This window comes from Loxodonta africana, chromosome 3 (genome assembly GCF_030014295.1).
Source record: "Loxodonta africana isolate mLoxAfr1 chromosome 3, mLoxAfr1.hap2, whole genome shotgun sequence".
NCBI classification, from domain to species: domain Eukaryota; kingdom Metazoa; phylum Chordata; class Mammalia; order Proboscidea; family Elephantidae; genus Loxodonta; species Loxodonta africana.
The window spans coordinates 154,843,191-154,860,179 of record NC_087344.1 but is presented as its reverse complement, the minus strand read 5'-3'; the positions used below and the strand labels follow the sequence as shown (position 1 = coordinate 154,860,179).

Here is a 16,989-nt window from a genome sequence, read left to right as displayed (position 1 = left end):
AATCAAAGCTACAAGGAGATTTCATCTCACTCCAACAAGGAGGGCATTAATCTGAAAAAAACAAAACAATAAATGTTGGAAAGGCTGTGGAGAGATTGGAACACTTATACACTGCTGTTGGGAATGTAAAATGGTACAACCACTTTGGACATCGATCTGGCACTTCCTTAAAAAGCTAGAAATAGAACTACGATACGATCCAGCAATCCCACTCCTCAGAATATATCCTACAGAAATAAGAGCCTTTACACTAACAGATATAGGTACACCCATGTTCATTGCAGCACTGTTTACAACAGCAAAAAGATGGAAGCAACCAAGGTGCCCATCAATGGATGAATGGATAAATAAATTGTGGTATATTCACACAATGGAATACTATGCATCGATAAAGAACAGTGATGAATCTGGGAAACATTTCATAACATAGAGGAATCTGGAAGGCATTATGCAGAGTGAAATTAGTCAGGTGCAAAAGGACAAATATTGTATGAGACCACTATTATAAGAACTCAAGTAATAGCTTAAACACAGAAGAAAATATTCTTTGATGGTTATGAGAGGAGGGAGGCAGGGAGGGTAGGAGGGGGTATTCACTAATTAGATAGTAGATAAGAACTACTTTAGGTGACGGGAAAGACAACACGCAACACAGGCAAGGTCAGCACAGCTGATCTAAACCAAAAGCAAAGAAGTTTCCTGAATAAACTGAATGCTTCAAAGGCCAGCATAGCAGGGGCAGCGGTTTAGGGACCATGGTTCCAGGGGACATCTAAGTCAATGGGCTTAATAAAACCTATTAAGAAAACATTCTGCATCCCACTTCGGAGAGTGGTGTCTTGGGTCTTAAACACTAGCAAGTGGCCACCTAAGATGCATCAATGAGTCTCAACCCACCTGGATCAAAGGAGAATGAAGAACACCAAGGACACAAGGTAAGTACAAGCCCAAGAGACAGAAAGGGCCACATAAACCACAGACTACATCAGCCTGAGACCAGAAGAACTAGATGGTGTCCTGCTACAATTGATGACTGCCTTGATAGGGAACACAACAGAGAACCCCTGAGGAAGCAGAAGAGCAGTGGGATGAAGACCCCAAATTCTAGTAAAAAGACCAGACTTAATGGTCTGAGACTAGGAGCATCCCAGTGGTCATGGCCCCCAGACCTTCTGTTAGCCCAAGGCAGGAACCGTTCCCAAAGCCAACTCCTCAGACAGGGATTGGACTGGACAATGGGTTGGAGAGGGATGCTGATGAGGAGTGAGCTTCTTAGATCAAGTGGACACTTGAGAATATGTTGGCATCTCCTGCCTGGAGGGGAGATGAGAGGGTGGAGGGGGTTAGAAGCTGGTGAAGTGGACACGAGAAGAGATAGTGGAGGGAGGGAGCGGGCTGTCTCATTAGGGGGAGAGCAATTGGGAGTATGTGGCAAAGTGTATATAAGTTTTTATGTGAGAGACTGACTTGATTTGTAAACTTTGACTTAAATCACAATAAAAATTTAAAAATATATATACTGATTTAGTTTTTACGAAAGAATGTTGTCCATGATCCTATAACAAAATACAGCACCTTTTTTTTTATTCTTTCTTCCAAATCACATCCTAATATGTACATATAATTTTGATGTAATTCTACTTTTTTTTATTTTCTGTTTATTCCTGTTTCGGGAGATACTTCAAGATGGTAACAGAGATTAATAGTGAAAGTGAAGCATTTTACCTTAGATAAAGGTAAAATTTAGGAACGTTGCTACGGATTCACCTAGTATTTGCCACTTTAATCACTATATGCCTCAGTTTCCCCTTATGCAATATAGGGTTTTGGTCTTGAAAGAGATATTTAAATTGAATGAAATACAGTTCTAGTGAGATTATAACCCTCAGCAATTCACAATGTATTTTTAAGAGCTAGCAGTGTCTGACATAGTTATACTTCTGAGTATCTATCATTCAAAAATAATCCCGGGGAGATGATGCTTTATACAGCTGCATATTTACTAAGTATTACTTATAATAGTTAAAAATAGGAAAACTAAAGGCCTTAGCATAGAGGAATGATTAGTAAATATGGTATTTCCACATGCTAAGCTATTTCACATTGTGAACAGTAATATTCTATATTATGAAATAGAAAATAAATATATTTTTAAATTGTGTAAAATGTTAGCAATTATTCAGTTTCTTTGTGAGTCAATGCTTTTCACATGTGAGCAATTATTACCTCTTTATACCCCTTCCACATGGGCCATGATGAGAAGACACCAGATGTTGGTTACCACTTCCCAAGCTAGCCTTAGCGAAGCCATGGGAAGGAGAAAGAAGTCTCTGCAGGGTGAAACAAGCAGAAAAGGACTAGAGATCATGAAATGATTAAGGGAAAGTACACTACAAACTATTAAAGTGCTTTGAAAATACAAATTATTTTTATTATTATTATAAAAGCTCATTATAAATAGTCTATGACTACTAATGAAGTGCTTCAAACATGAGGACTCAGGGAAAAAAAATTTAGCTCATGCTTGTCAGAAGATGCTCAGAGGCAGGAAAACAAGTTCTCAGTGTATTCGGATGTTTTAAAATAGAGTTGGGTAGAGCCACCTTGGGTCATCATGACATCTCTTTTATTCTAGACTTTCTTCTAAGTTTAAATGCTACTTGAATTTTTGCCAGAGACAACTTGCGGAATGTTCTGAGCCCAGTTTGGAATTTTATTTATAGAGTAGAGTTAATCCCAATAGGAGTGGTGCTCCTGGGCACTCACTGGATGAATAGATGCTCAGACACAGCCTGTATACATGATCCCTCAGCCTCGGTCCCGTGAGCCACACAGTCTGGATGGGAACTGTAATGAGGGCCAGCCCGCTTATCTTTTCAGAGATAAAAACAACCCCTCCCCAGTCTTCCCATATCTTAAATCCAGGCTGAGCACATCACCTAGAAGAAGAGGGGCGTCCATTCTGATCTGGCATGTGAGAAATAAGTAAGTGGGGTGAAAGCACTGACTGGGTCAAATTCCCCAAGCCGAAATCCAAGTACAATCCAAAAAAACCCAAACCCATTGCTGTTGAGTCAACTCTGACTCATAGGCATCCTATGTGACAGAGCAAAACTGCCCTATAGAGTTCCCAGGGAGCGGTTGGTAGATTTGAACTGCCGACCTTTTGGTTAGTAGCTCTTAACCACTGTGCCATCAGGGCTCCAAAATCCAAGTATAGACCTTTTTAAAAGTAGACCAGAGGGTGATAGCTGAATAGCCTGATGAACATAATTACTGTCATTGAACCGTCCATGTGAAGATTATTGAAATGTCGAATGTTTTGTTACATATGTATTTGCCACACACACAAAGAAGAGCAGAGTTGCAAAGGTAGAGATTTTCCTTCCCAGAATTCAGAGAATTAGTTGCTACCAGGGCCAGATGTTAAACAGGGAATTCATCCGAAGATGTTACAGTAAGAGAATTATGAAAACAAGCACTTTCCTAATACAAAGTGCTGTATACAAAGCGCTAACACCATGGCAACCAAAGACACAGGAATCAAACAGACTTTCATACACCGCCCTTTACTAGTTGTGTGACCCCAGCAAATTACTTAACCTCTCTAGCCTCAGCTGCCACATCTATAAAATAGGGGGAGGGTCATCTACAGATATAACCACGCATTAGTAAACAAGACTGTCTAACTCACCATGAATTCAAAGAGAAATAAATGTCCTTGCTTTCCCTAGGCTAAGAGTTAATATAGAGAGAAAAAAAATGCAAATAAGCTATCAATGAGGGTCTGTTAATTGTACTATAACTACCGTAAATGGACATCTTGTCTTACTTGAAGGCTATATTTTCGCTATGTGGGTAAGGAAAAACTGAACTGAAATTCTTGAATTTTGAAACAGGACCATCATTTATTTGGATATTAATTCCTTTCTCCAAATTTTCACAGGCATAGTAGGTAAATCCTTGTAATGCTTGCATTTTAGTAAACAAATTACAGGGTAATAAAAACTAAACAAAGCAGACTAATTTATTTTCCTTTCTTAGTCTTCAGTCTTGTACATAGCCCTTAAATTTTCCAAGTTCACTTTTTATTGAGTTTTATTTGTCCAGGGAAGTTGTATAAGCTTCACATATGATTCACCTGACTTATATTCAGCTTTTCCATAGGCTAGAAGCAAGAACATTTCCCATAAAAAGAGAAGAGAATTAGTAATGGCTTTTTCCACCACTTAGTAGTGTGATAGGCTGAATAATACACCCCCACCAAGAAGTTAAAATCCTAATTCCCAGTATCTATGACCATATTAACTTCTATGGTAAAAAGGATATTGAATATGAAATTAAGTTAACGATCTTGAGATGGGGAGACGATCCTGGATTATCCACGTGGGCCCAATGTAATTACAAGGGTCCTTATAAGAGAGACACAGAAGGGTCAGAATGAGAGAAGGAGATGTGATGACGGAAGCAGAGGTCAGAGTGATGCCATTGCTAGAAGGGGGTCATGAACCAAAGAACATGGACAGCCCCTAGAAGCTAAAAAAGGCAAGGAATGCGTTCTCCTCTTAGAGCCTGCAGAGGCAACGCAGCCCTGCTGATACCTTGATTTCAGTCTGTAAGACCTGTTTTCAGACTTCTGACCTCCTGAATTATAATTAATTTGTGTGTTTTTAAACCACTAATGTTGTGGTAATTTGTTACAACAACTATAGGATATAATACCCCTTGCCATCGAGTAGATTCCAACTCACAGCAATCTTACAGGACAGAATAGAACCACACCATTGGGCTTCCAAGGAGTGGCTGGTAGATTCGAACTGCTGACCGTCTGGTTATAATACAGTCAACCTGAAATACCACAAAATGCTTTAGGGCAGAAGGTATAGGGATTTGCTAGTCCACATAGGTGAATGCTAAATATTTAGAGCAGTAGAAGCTGTTAGCCTGATTGATATTAGACTTGCAAGCTGAGAAAAACTATCCTCATTCGATTCTTCGCCATCTTCAGGAGTTTTTTTTTTTTTTTTTGACAACACTTACTCTATTCATGGATATCAGTTTGATTAATGGCCAAAACAGCTTTTGCAAGGCCAGTATTCATGGGAAATCTGCTCTTCCAGAACCAGCCATGCTTTCCCTAAATGATTTAACCAAAGAGTCTGGCAGCAACATTGGAGTCTAGAAAAGCACTCCTATTGAGCTTTAGAGGAGTGGATGTTGTATAGATGGGAGTAGAAGATGTCTAACTTCGAGAACTCAAATACTCAGTATCCTGTTCTTGGTGAGTAGACCAAGCAAGATAATGGGTATGGGGTCATGTGGAGAACCCCTGACAGGAGGCTTTCCAGAGCGGCCAGAATGAAACTTGGGGAAAGAATCACAGTCTCAAGCTTAAGGATAAGTAACCAGCTTCAGAATCAACTCCGAAACTGAGTCTCCTACAAGACTCAACTCAAGTGAAGCAATTAAGAGCACTGGCTTTGAAATTAGGCAGTTCCAGGCTGCATTTTTTTTTTTCCTGAATTGTGTGTGTCACCCTGAGAAAATTATGTAATCTCTAAAGTTCAATTTCCTTATCTTAAAAATGGGTATAACAACACTTACCTCATATGGCTTTAAGAATTAAGTGAAATAAACTAAGCAAAGGAATTAGCACATAATGAAAGCTTAATAAAGGTAGCTAAAAACTGTACCTGTTGCCATCGAGTCTCTTCTAACTCATAGTGACCCTATAGGACACAGTAGAACTGCCCTGTAGGGTTCCCAAGGAGCACCTGGTGGATTTGAACTGCCAACTTTTTCGTTAGTGCCAAGCTCTTAACCACTATGCCACCAGGGCTTCCAAAACGCTGTTTGGTCCTCTGCCACCCCCATGATCAGCTGCAGATCAGACCATTGTGATCCATAGGGTTTTCACTGGCTGATTTTCAGAAATCGATCCTAAGGGCTTTCTTCCTAGTCCATCGCAGCCTGGAAGCTCTGCTAAAACCTGCTCCACATCATAGCAACACACAAGCCTCTACTGACAGACAGGTGGTGGATGCACGCAAGGTGCACTGGCCGGGAATTGAACCTGGGTCTCCTGCATGGAAAGGGAGAATTCTACCACAGAGCCACTAGCACGCTCAAATCGTAGCTATTATGGTTAATTTTTATTTTCTGAATCCCCCAGTCTGGGCTTCTCCACTGTGTTCCCTGACCAATCAATGCAGATCTCTGCCTTAAGAAAAAAATATCTGTTGCTATTGAGTCAATTCCAACTCATAACAACCCTACAGGACAGAGCAGAACTGCCCCATAGGGTTTCCAAGGAGTGGCTGGTGGAGTCAAACTGCTGACCTTTTGGTTAGCAGCCGAACACTTAACCACTGTGCCACTAGGGCTCTACCTCTGCCTTACCCCATCTGTATTAAAATTACAGACCATGAAAATGTAAAGCCTGGTTTCATTCATTGTTTTATCCTTAGTGCCTAGCACAATGCCTGGCCTGTACAGGGCTATCACATTTTACATAAATGTTTCTATCTGATCCGATCTGTAAGTTGTGGAGGATATGAGACAACAGCAATGATTATAAGATTTCTCCAAATGTGACCCATTAAGTGATGAAATAAATTTAGTGAATCACAGCCAGCACCTTTTTTTAAAGAAAAAGGATAGGATAGAAAATAGAATACAAAACACATAATAAGGTCAAGTATTGTTACATGGGAAACCCTGGTGGCGTGCTGCTTACGTGCTATGGTTACTAACCAAAGGTTCGGCAGTTTGAATCCACCAGGCACTCCTTGGAAATTCCATGGGGCAGTTCTACTCTGTCCTATAGCATCGATATGAGTTGGAATCGACTCAACTGCACTGGCTTTGGTTTACTTTTTGGTATTGTTACATGAAACTTTCGTTTTAGTTACAGATACGAATGTACTTGGTTGTAATGTAAATTTCTTGTTGTGGGTAGGGGTAAAAAAAAAAAAAGTTTGAAGATTCTGACTGTTCCACCTGGTCAATATTTGGTATTTTCTGTGTTTTTCATTTTAGCCATTCTGATATGTGTGTAGTGGTATGACACCATGATTCTAGTTTACATTTTCCTGATGACCAGTGATGTAGAGCACCTTTGCACTTTGTCTCCAGCCCTTTGGATATCCTTTTGTAACCACCTTAGAAAACAATTTGGCAGTATCTACTAAAGCTGAACATGCATTTCCTATGAATATAATTTCCAATTCTACTTCTACATATTTACTTATCAAATATATACATATATTCACTAAAAGGCATGTATAAGGATGTTCATAGCCACACTATTATGAATAGCCCCAAAGTGGAAATTACCCAAATGCCCATAAATTAGAGAATAGAAAAAATTGTGATATTTTCACACAATAGAATCCTACACAGAAGCCAGAAGAACGAACTATGACTACACCAGTGTGAAAGAATCCCACAAGCATAGTGTTGAGTGAAAGAAGCCAGATAAAAGAAGAGTATACAATGTATAACTTCATTTACTTAAAGTTCAAAAACCAGCAAAATAAATGGGAGTTAAAAATCAGGATAATGGTTATCCTTGAGATAAGGAGGGCTTCAAGGGTACTTGTAATGTTCTGTTTCTTGATCTGGGTTCCTATTACATAATATACTCAGTTTGTGTGAACTTAATTGGACCTTTTAAATGTATACTTTGTAATTTTTCTGAATTTGTTATTTATATAAATACAAACTTCAAAAAAGTTAAATAATACGTGTGCATGTGTGTGTGTGTGCATGTGTGTGTGCATGCATGTGTGAAAACATTGATCTAGAGCAAGAATCCCTGATACACTCAGTCTCGTTACCATCAGGTGGTCATCTAGTCTTTGCCTGAAGGACTCCAGGGTCAAGAATCTCCTTACCTACCCAGGCAGCTCATTTGTTAGAAAGTTTTTCCTTTACCCTAAGCCATAACTTTCCTCCCCACAACTTGCTCCAATTTTTGCTGGTTCTCTGTTCGTAAGAGATTCTAAACTGATCTAATCCCTCCACCATCAACTGCCTCTCAAATATTTGAGGGGAGCTACCACATCCTCCCCCAAATCTTTGCTTCTCCTCAATTCCTTTGGTCACCCCATAAGGGCTGCTTCTATTCCCTTCCTGACTCCTGACTGCACTTCTTTTATGTAGGGACATCCAAAACAGAGCACAGTCCTCTATGAGAGACCTAAGCAGAGCAGAAAAGAGCACAGAGTAGAATTATCTCTTGTAAATCTAGACAGTATTCTTCTTCTAGGAGCTTGATGGCACAATGGTTAAGCACTCGGTTGCTAACTGAAAGGTCAGCAGTTGGAACCCACGAGCCACTCTGTGGGAGAAAGATGTGGCAGTTTGCTTCCATAAAGAGTTAGAGCTTTGGGATGGTTCAACATTAGAAAACCAATCAACATAATCCACTATATAAATAGAACACAAGAAAAGAATCATATGATCATCTCAATTGATGCAGAAAAGGCACTTGATAAAGTCCAACACTCATTTTTAATAAAAACTCTCAATAAAATAGGACTAGAAGTGAAATTACTCAGCATAATAAGGGCATCTATACAAAATCAACTGGGTTTTTTGGGTTTATACAAAATCAACAGCCAACATCATTCTCAATGGAAAGAGGCTGAAAGCATTCCCCCTGAAAATGAGACCCAGAAAAGGATGCTCTTTATCATCACACCTATTTAACATTGTGCTAGAAGTTCTAGCTAGAGCAGTAAGGCAAGAAAAAGAAATAAAGGCCATCCAAATTGGAAAGGAAGAAGCAAAACTATCCCTATTCACAGATGATATGATTCTACACACAGAGGACCCCAAAGATTCTACAAGAAAACTGCTGGAACAAATAGAAAGATTCAGCAGAGTAGCAGGATACAAGATCAACATGCAAAAATTAGTAATTCCTATACACCAACAAAGAAAAATTCAAAAAGGAAATCAAGAAAACAATACCATTTATAATAGCCTCTAAAAAGTTAAAATGCTTAGGAATAAATCTAACCAGGGACATATAAGACATATACAAATAAAACTATAAAACACTATTGAAAAAAAACAAAAAAGACCTACATAAATAGAAAAAGTACCATACTCGTAGGTGGGAAGCCTCAACATCGTGAAAATGTCAATTCTACTCAAAGCGATCTACAGATATAATGCAATCCCAATCCAAATACCAACAGCATTCTTTAACAAGATAGAAAAACTAATCATCAACTTTACATGAAAAGGAAAGAGGCCCCAGATAAGCAAAGAATTACTGAAGAAAAAGGACAAAGTAGAAGGCCTCGCCCTACCTGATCTCAGAACCTATTATCCAACCATGGTAGTCAAAATAGCCTGGTACTAGTACAACGGCAGATATATAGACCAATGGCACAGAATCAAGAACAGAGACATAAATCCATCCACCTACAGTCAGCTGATCTTTGACAAAGGACCAAAGTCCATTAAATGGGGAAAACACAATCTTTTTAACAAATGATGCTGGCAAAACTTGATGTCCATCTGTAAAGAAAAAATGAAACAGGATCCACACCTCACATCACACACAAAAACTAAATCAAAATGGATTAAAGACCTAAATATAAAACTATAAAGATCATGGAAGAAAAAACAGGGACAATGCTAGGGGCCCTAGTACATGGCACAAATACAATACAAACCAAAACTAATGAGGCCCAAACACTAGAAGAAAAACTAGATAACTGGGAGTTTCTAAAAATTAAGCACTTATGCTTATCAAAAGACTTCACCAAAAGAGTAAAAAGAGAACTTACAGTCTGGGAAGAAAAATTTTGGCTATGACATACCCAACAAGCATCTAATCTCTAAAACCTATAGAATACTTCAACACCTCAATAACAAAAAGACAAACAATCCAATTTAAAAAATTGGCAAAGGATATGAACAGACTCTTCACCAAATAAGACATTCAGGCAGCTAACAAACACATAGGAAATGCTCGCAATCATTAGCCATTAAAGAAATGCAAATTAAAACTACAATGAGATGCCATTTCACCCCAACATTACTGACACAAATAAAATAAAATAAGAAATGCTGGAGAGGTTGCAGGGAGGTTGGAATTCTTATGCACTACTGGTGGGAATGTAAAATGGTAAAAACACTATGGAAAACAATACGGTGCCTCCTTAAAAAGCTGGAAATATAAATACCATACAATCCAGCAATCCTACTCCTAGAAAAACGTCCTAGAGAAATAAGACCCCTCACATGAACAGACACAGGCACACCCATGTTCATTGCAGCATTATTCACAACAGCAAAAAGATGGAAGCAACCTAAGTGCCCCTCAACAGATTAATGGATAAATAAATTACGGAACATACACACAGTGGAAGACTATGCAAGGATAAAGAACAACGATGAATCCGTGAAACATCTCACAACATGGATGAATCTAGAAAGCATTATTCTGAGTGAAATAAGCCAATTACCAAAGGGCAAATATTGTATGAGGTCGTTATTAGAAAAAACCAAGAAAGGTTTACACACAGAAAGAAACAATCTTTGATGGTTTGATATTTACAATGGAGGGGAAGTACGGGGAGAGGATATCACTAACTAGATAATAGACAAGTGTTAACTTTGGTAAATGGAAAGACAACACACAGTATAGGGAAAGTCAGCACAACTTGACTAAGGCAAAGTCATAGGAGCTTCCTAGACACATCCAAACTCCTTGAGAAACCAAGTTACCCGGGCTCAGGGCTGGAGACCATGGTCTCAGGAGACATCTAGTTCAACTGACATAACATAGTTCCTAAAGAAAATGTTCTACATTCTACTTTGGTAGTTAGAGCCTAGGGTCTTAAAAGCTTGCAAGCAGTCATCTCAAACACATCTACTGGTCCCATCACATCTGAAGCAAAGGAGAATGAAGAAAACCAAAGACACAAGGAAAATATTAGTCCATGGGACTAATGGACCACATGAACCACAGCCTCCACCAGCCTGAGCCCAGAAGAGCTAGATGATGCTCAGCTACTACCACCGAGCATTCTGAGAGGGATAATAGAGGTCCCAGACAGAAAGAAAGAAAAAAATGTAGAACAAAATTTAAATTCACACAAAAAAAATGCCAGACTTAATGTCTGACAGACACTAGTGGAACCTCATAGACTATGGCCCCAAGACATCCTGCTAACTTAGAAATAATCAAAACCAAACCCAGTGCCGTCAAGTCAATTCCGACTCATAGGGACCCTATAGGACAGAGTAGAACTGCCTCATAAAGTTTCCAAGGAGCACCTGGTGGATTCAACCTGCAGATCCTTTGGTTAACAGCCATAGCACTTAACCACTATGCCACCAGGGTTTCCCTTAGAACTAAAGCCATTCCTAAAGTCCACCTTTCAGCCAAGGATTAGACAGGCCTATAAAACAAGTGGTAACACACGTGAGGAATGTGTTTCTTAGTTCAATCAAGTGTAAGAGACCAAAAGGGCAACACCTGCCCAAATGCAAAGGCAAAAGACAGGAAGGGACAGGAAAACTGGACAAATGGACATGGAGAACCCAGGGTGGGAAGGGAAAGGGGGAGAGTGCTGACACATTGCATGATTACAACCTATGTCACAAAACAATTTGTGTATAAAATCTTTGAATAAGAGACTAATTTGCTCCATAAACTTTCAGCTGAAGCACAGTAATTTTTTTTTAATAGGAAATGAGAAATAAAATAGAACTCTTAACTAAAAAAAAAAAACCCATGAGGCAGTTCTACTCTGTCCTGTAGGGTGGCTATGAGTCAGAATGGACTCGACAGCACAATGGGTTTGTTTTGGGTTTTATACTTCTTCTATCAACATACTCAAAGGTTCAATGTGCCTTTTCCTTAAAATTCACATTATACCAGTTGTTCCTGTTGAGCTTAACAATCAACTAAAATCCCCCTGGTTTTCTACACAAGTAGAAATTCACCTTTTGTGTTTGTACAGTCTGCATTCTCTTCGGAGTCAGAATGCTCATTTCACTAATTCTCCAGAGCTGGGACTCTCTGTTATTGAAACACTTCTGGAATACAGTCTCCTCACCCACTCCCATCAAATACCAAAAACAAAGTCTTTGTCTCCATACCCAGTCTCCTATCCTGACCCTTTCCTTATGCGAGCTCCATTTTAAAGTACCTTTGGAGGAAGGAGTAGGGGATGGAGAAAACACTATTCTACCAAGGATCTCCAAAATCTGACCTAGGAACAGGCTGTCATCCTGGTCTTGACAAAGCCTGGGCGATGAAGGTGCCCTGGTCTCTTTCTTTCTCCTGTCCTTTCCCAGTTTGGCTCTACCTGGCCACTCTGGAGATGGGCTTTGCCGAGCTCTGCCTCTTAGCCCTTTGCCTTTGTGTGACTACTAGAGAGTGAGGTTGAGAAGGAAACCATGGCAGACTGAGAACAAATCTGATAGTTAAAGGTATGTGAAATCAAAGGTATCTCTAAAGAAAGACCTACTGGATGGAATCCCTGTAGTCTGTGGAAAAGAAAGCCCTAAGAAAAAGGAAAAGAGAAACATTTCTACCAAAACTTCCAGGCTGCCTTACTGGATATTTTTAACATCAAGATTAGGTGAAAGGAAGACTAATTAAAGAAGGAAAGCACAAGAGAGGAGAACATGTACAGGAGGACCAAGAGAAGTGGGCTAGGAATAAGGGAGGGCCAGGCGATAACAGAGAGAAGCTGTCAAATGCCCCATAGCGGTGGGGGGCCGCCTCTTTCCCAGGGCGCTGGGGGAAGGCTAGTGGAGGGTGGGGGGGTCATGGGGGGGTGGCCGGGGGACACTGAGCCCAAAATGCGGGGAGAAAGAAACAGCCCACATACCTCTTCCACGTCTGTTCCATTTTCCAGGCGCTTTTTTTTTTTTTTTTTCCCTTGGTCTCAGGACGCTCCTCACCCAGGAGTGGAAGCAGCCTGGGAAAATGAGGCGAAGCCTTGTCCACAAATCTCCAGTGTTAAAAGCAGCAGCTTTTTCCTCCCCAGTTCCTTCTTTCTGCGTCCGCAAAGAGAGAGCAAGGCTCCCGGCTTTTTTTAGAACACCGATTTGACGTGGCCAAACCTTCAGCTAACTGCGCGACCGGCACAAGAGAGGGACTGTTCTCAGTGGGGAAGCTTGACTTGGAGCGGAGGGGCGCTCAGAGCTGTTTTGGGAACGGAGGCCAAAGGCAGCCCGGGCACCGCAGGCACACACACTCCAGGCTGAGACACGACTGGCTGGCACGAGTTGCTCAGCACCAGCTGAGCTGTCAACCGCGAGGGGAGGCGGAGCTCCCGACAGCCTGTTTGCTCCGGGCAGAAAGGGCCCAGGTTCCACACTGCATACAAACACCCTCCCATCTTCCAGCTCCTCTCTGGTTCGCTGAAATTGATGATGTTGGCAGAAGGGCAGAGGGCTTAAGACGACACCGCACCAAGCTTTCTGCTCCTCTCCCATTCGAGTGAGGGGCTTTAAAAAAAAAACCAACCAACTGTAAAAAGAATTTGGAGAGGAGGTCCTTCTGTGTGACCGCATCACCCACCAGCAAGTAATCCTGGAACCAGAGCTGGAGTCCAGGAAGGTTTAGGTGCACCGAACTCAGATGTATGCTGCAGATGGTCATATGGCAGAATGTTATCTTCCTAGAGAGCTAACAGGTCAGTCTCACTGAAGAACCTTCCTCAGGAGAGGAAGCAACCTAACAAAACCTTGCAGTTTCATTCGCTGCCTCCATCTCAGTGGCTTCCCCTGATTTTATGGTATTCCACCTCTTCGGTTTTCAGTTTCTCAAGCACATGGGCAACTTGCTTCACGGGGGCAGAGGGTTCCTGTACTGCCTAGAAACTTAGGCCTAAAATCTCCTCCACAAATGCTCTAAGATCATGGAAAAGGGCCCTCCAGAGATGGCACTGCCTGAGACCAAGAACCATCTACTTATGTATCAAGGTTTAAACAGTCAGACACGCTATAATTAAAGTGGTTATAGCTCTGAAGGTCCTTTTTAGATCTAAAATAAGACCTTCTCATTAAGTGTCATAATCACTGTTATTATTAGCATTACCACTGACCTTTTTTTAATTTGCAAAAAGCTTTATAATGCCAAAACAGGGTGATGTTGATTTAGTTATCCTTGCTTCATAGATGAAAATCTGAGACCCGGACAGACTCCAAATCTCTGCTGAGACTCTAATATAGGTTGTCTTCTCCATGGTGTGGCCCCAGAGATATGTTCTCTGAATTTCCAAAGGTACGACCAACAAAGCTTCCCCAAAACCAAAAAATAAAACCAAATCCACTGCTGTCAAGTCCATTCCGACTCAGAGCAACCATAGAGGACAGAGTAGAACTGCCCCATTGGGTTTCTAAGGCTGTAAATCTTCACAGAAGCAGACTGTCCCATCTTTCTTCCACAGAGCAGCTGATGGGTTTGAACCACCAACCTTCAGTTAGCAGCCAAGCGCTTAAGCACCGGATTTATTCAGTTCAACTCAGGTAACTTAGGCAAGAGCCTGGTGCACCTGAGTATTGTGAGCCTGTGAAGAGCTGGTATTCTTGGGGCAAACTCTCATCTCCTTCCTCATTTCTGTGGATTAGTTCCCTAATGGATTAGTACCTGGTGGCGCAGTGATTAAGAGCTCAGCTGCTAACCAAAAGGTCTGTGGTTCAAATCCACCAACCACTCCTTGGAAACCCTACGGGGCAGTTCTACTCTGTCCTGTAGGGTAGCTATGAGTCAGAATAGACTCACAGCAATGGGTTAGGGGTGGGGAGGACAGGACACCACTAAAACATCTGAGGGTTCAGAGGCACTGTCTAAAATGCTCCTAGTCTAGAATCCCCCACCCTTAGCACTCAGCTTGTAGCCAAGGCTACACTGTTCCTGAGTTTAGAACGTTACCAGGAAACATTTCAAGGTCCAGTTTGACTTTAGACAAGGCTCATAGGCCACCTGTCTGGAAAAGAATCTCCTGCCGCCTCTGAGGCCAAAATAAAAAAATAAGGAGTGAGGAGAGTCAGGTTTCCATCCTCCCTACCTAAAACGGTGCTATTTTTAGTTTTGTCTCAAATCAAATTATGGGCTACTGAGTTGTGGAGAGGAACTCTGTCTACAGCCAGACGTGCATCTCATTTGAGAAATGATAGCGTTAACCAGATGAATCGTGGGGTCTCAGAAGTGAGGCTAGAAAATACGCTCATTTATTTTTTAAATAACTTTTCTAAAAAGTTCATAATACATTCACTGTAAAACATCTGAAAAATACAGGAAAGTATACAGGAAATAAATTATCCATAATAGCAGTTGGATTAGTCATTAGTAGTATGTAGTTTGTTGAATTTCTTTCCAGTCTTTTTAAAATGTACCCTTCTAAGTGGATTCCCCACCTCTCTCTTATACACACCAGAGATATTCTTGAGAAGATGAATTCCTTTATTATTTTAAAATTTGTACTGATTTTAGTGCTAGGCTTTTAAAAACAATACACTTATATATCCCACCCCTCCAGCACCAATGTTTAAATGTCTTCACATTCCCTCAAGTCAGTATTCATATATACTATGTATCTATTTATATAGTTACAATTACAGCTTAGGCATGTTTATATTCTACTTTTTTTACTTATTAGATATTTGTGTTGTTAGAGAATGCTCATATTTATTATTCTAATGATTGGATAATATTTTATAATATCAATAGAACCATAACTTACTTTTTATCCTATTTCTGCATAGTTATGCTGTTTCTAATAATAAACTACTATAAATAATGCCTTAGTGAAGTCTTTTTGCCTTAATTGTTTTATTTATTTTTAAAAATTATTTCCCTAAGATAACTTCTTAGGCTTAGGGCTATTAGGGTAAAAGAACTTTCTAAAAGATTGTACTAATTTACACAGTCTCAACAGCACGAGGATTTATCATTTTCAATTTTTCCTCATTTAATAAATAAGAGATAATTTAATAGCTATAAAATATTTTAGGTATATACATATATGGGGAGCCGACTATGGCTGCCAACGAAAAAGTTGGCAGTTCAGTTCTACCAGCCACTTCTTGGAAACCCTGTGGGGGCAGTTCTACTCTGTTCTGTAGGGTCCCTATGAGTTGGGATCAACTTGACGGCAATGGGTTTATACACATATATGTCACACAAATAATTTAATACCATATCATTCTACTTTACATTTCTTAGAATACTAACTTCTTGTTTTTGGTAGTTGTCATTGAGTTACTTCTGACTCATTGTGACCCCATGTGTGTCAGAGTAGAACTGTGCTCCAATAGGGTTTTCAGTGGTTGATTTTTCAGAAGTGAATCACCAGGGCCTTTCTTCCGAGGCACCTCTGGATAAACCTGCACCACCAAATTTTCAGTTAGCAGCCAAAAGCATCAGCTGTTTGCACTACCCAGGGACTCCAGCATACTAAATAGTAAGTTACTGTTTCATATGCTTACTTGCATGAAAGCAAAAATAAAAATAACCTTATCTAACATTTATGTGTCCGATTTTCTTCTAGAAACTTTGTATGTACTAAATCCTTCCATGCTCACATACCCTTTCTGGGGTAGGTTCTATTTACCTCTACTTTATAAATGACTAGCATGGAGCAGAAGGAGGTAAAGCAAATTGCCTAGGTTCACAAAGCTGATAGATGGCAATAAGTTTAGCTTCAGGACATCACGCTTAGCCACTAGCCATGCTTCCCTAATTTTGACACCTAACATTCACTGAGCACTTAGATATGAGGTCAATATACCTGCAACATCTGTCTTTCACTGATCACTGCAGTTGATGTCTCCCTTGTCCCTTGGATTTAAAATGGTAAAATGCCCTTTCCAGTCAAAGAGGAATCATTCTGAAATCAACGATAACAGTGTTTTTGAAGCCCAGAGCTGTCATGTAAAAAGCCAAACTACCATGCCATGGAAACACATAGAGAGGCCACGAGGCTACACAGAGAAAGGGAGGAGTCA

General features: G+C 40.3%; 1 protein-coding gene across 4 annotated transcripts in view; it reads right to left on the bottom strand.

Moving 5' to 3' along the window:
• The window catches only part of PDE4DIPP2 (myomegalin), a 227,933-nt gene extending 214,638 nt beyond the window's left edge, over nucleotides 1–13,295 (bottom strand). For 2 of the 4 annotated variants that reach the window (XM_023547516.2, XM_064282358.1), the window contains exon 1: nucleotides 12,864–13,292. In XM_023547516.2, coding sequence (XP_023403284.2) covers nucleotides 12,864–12,883 — 20 coding nt within the window. In that variant the 5' untranslated portion in view covers nucleotides 12,884–13,292. Of the gene's footprint in view, nucleotides 1–2,226; nucleotides 3,203–12,863 lie in introns of those variants that run through there. The other 2 variants (XM_023547515.2, XM_064282359.1) reach the window with 2 other exon arrangements.
• Nucleotides 13,296–16,989: the final 3,694 nt, after the last annotated feature.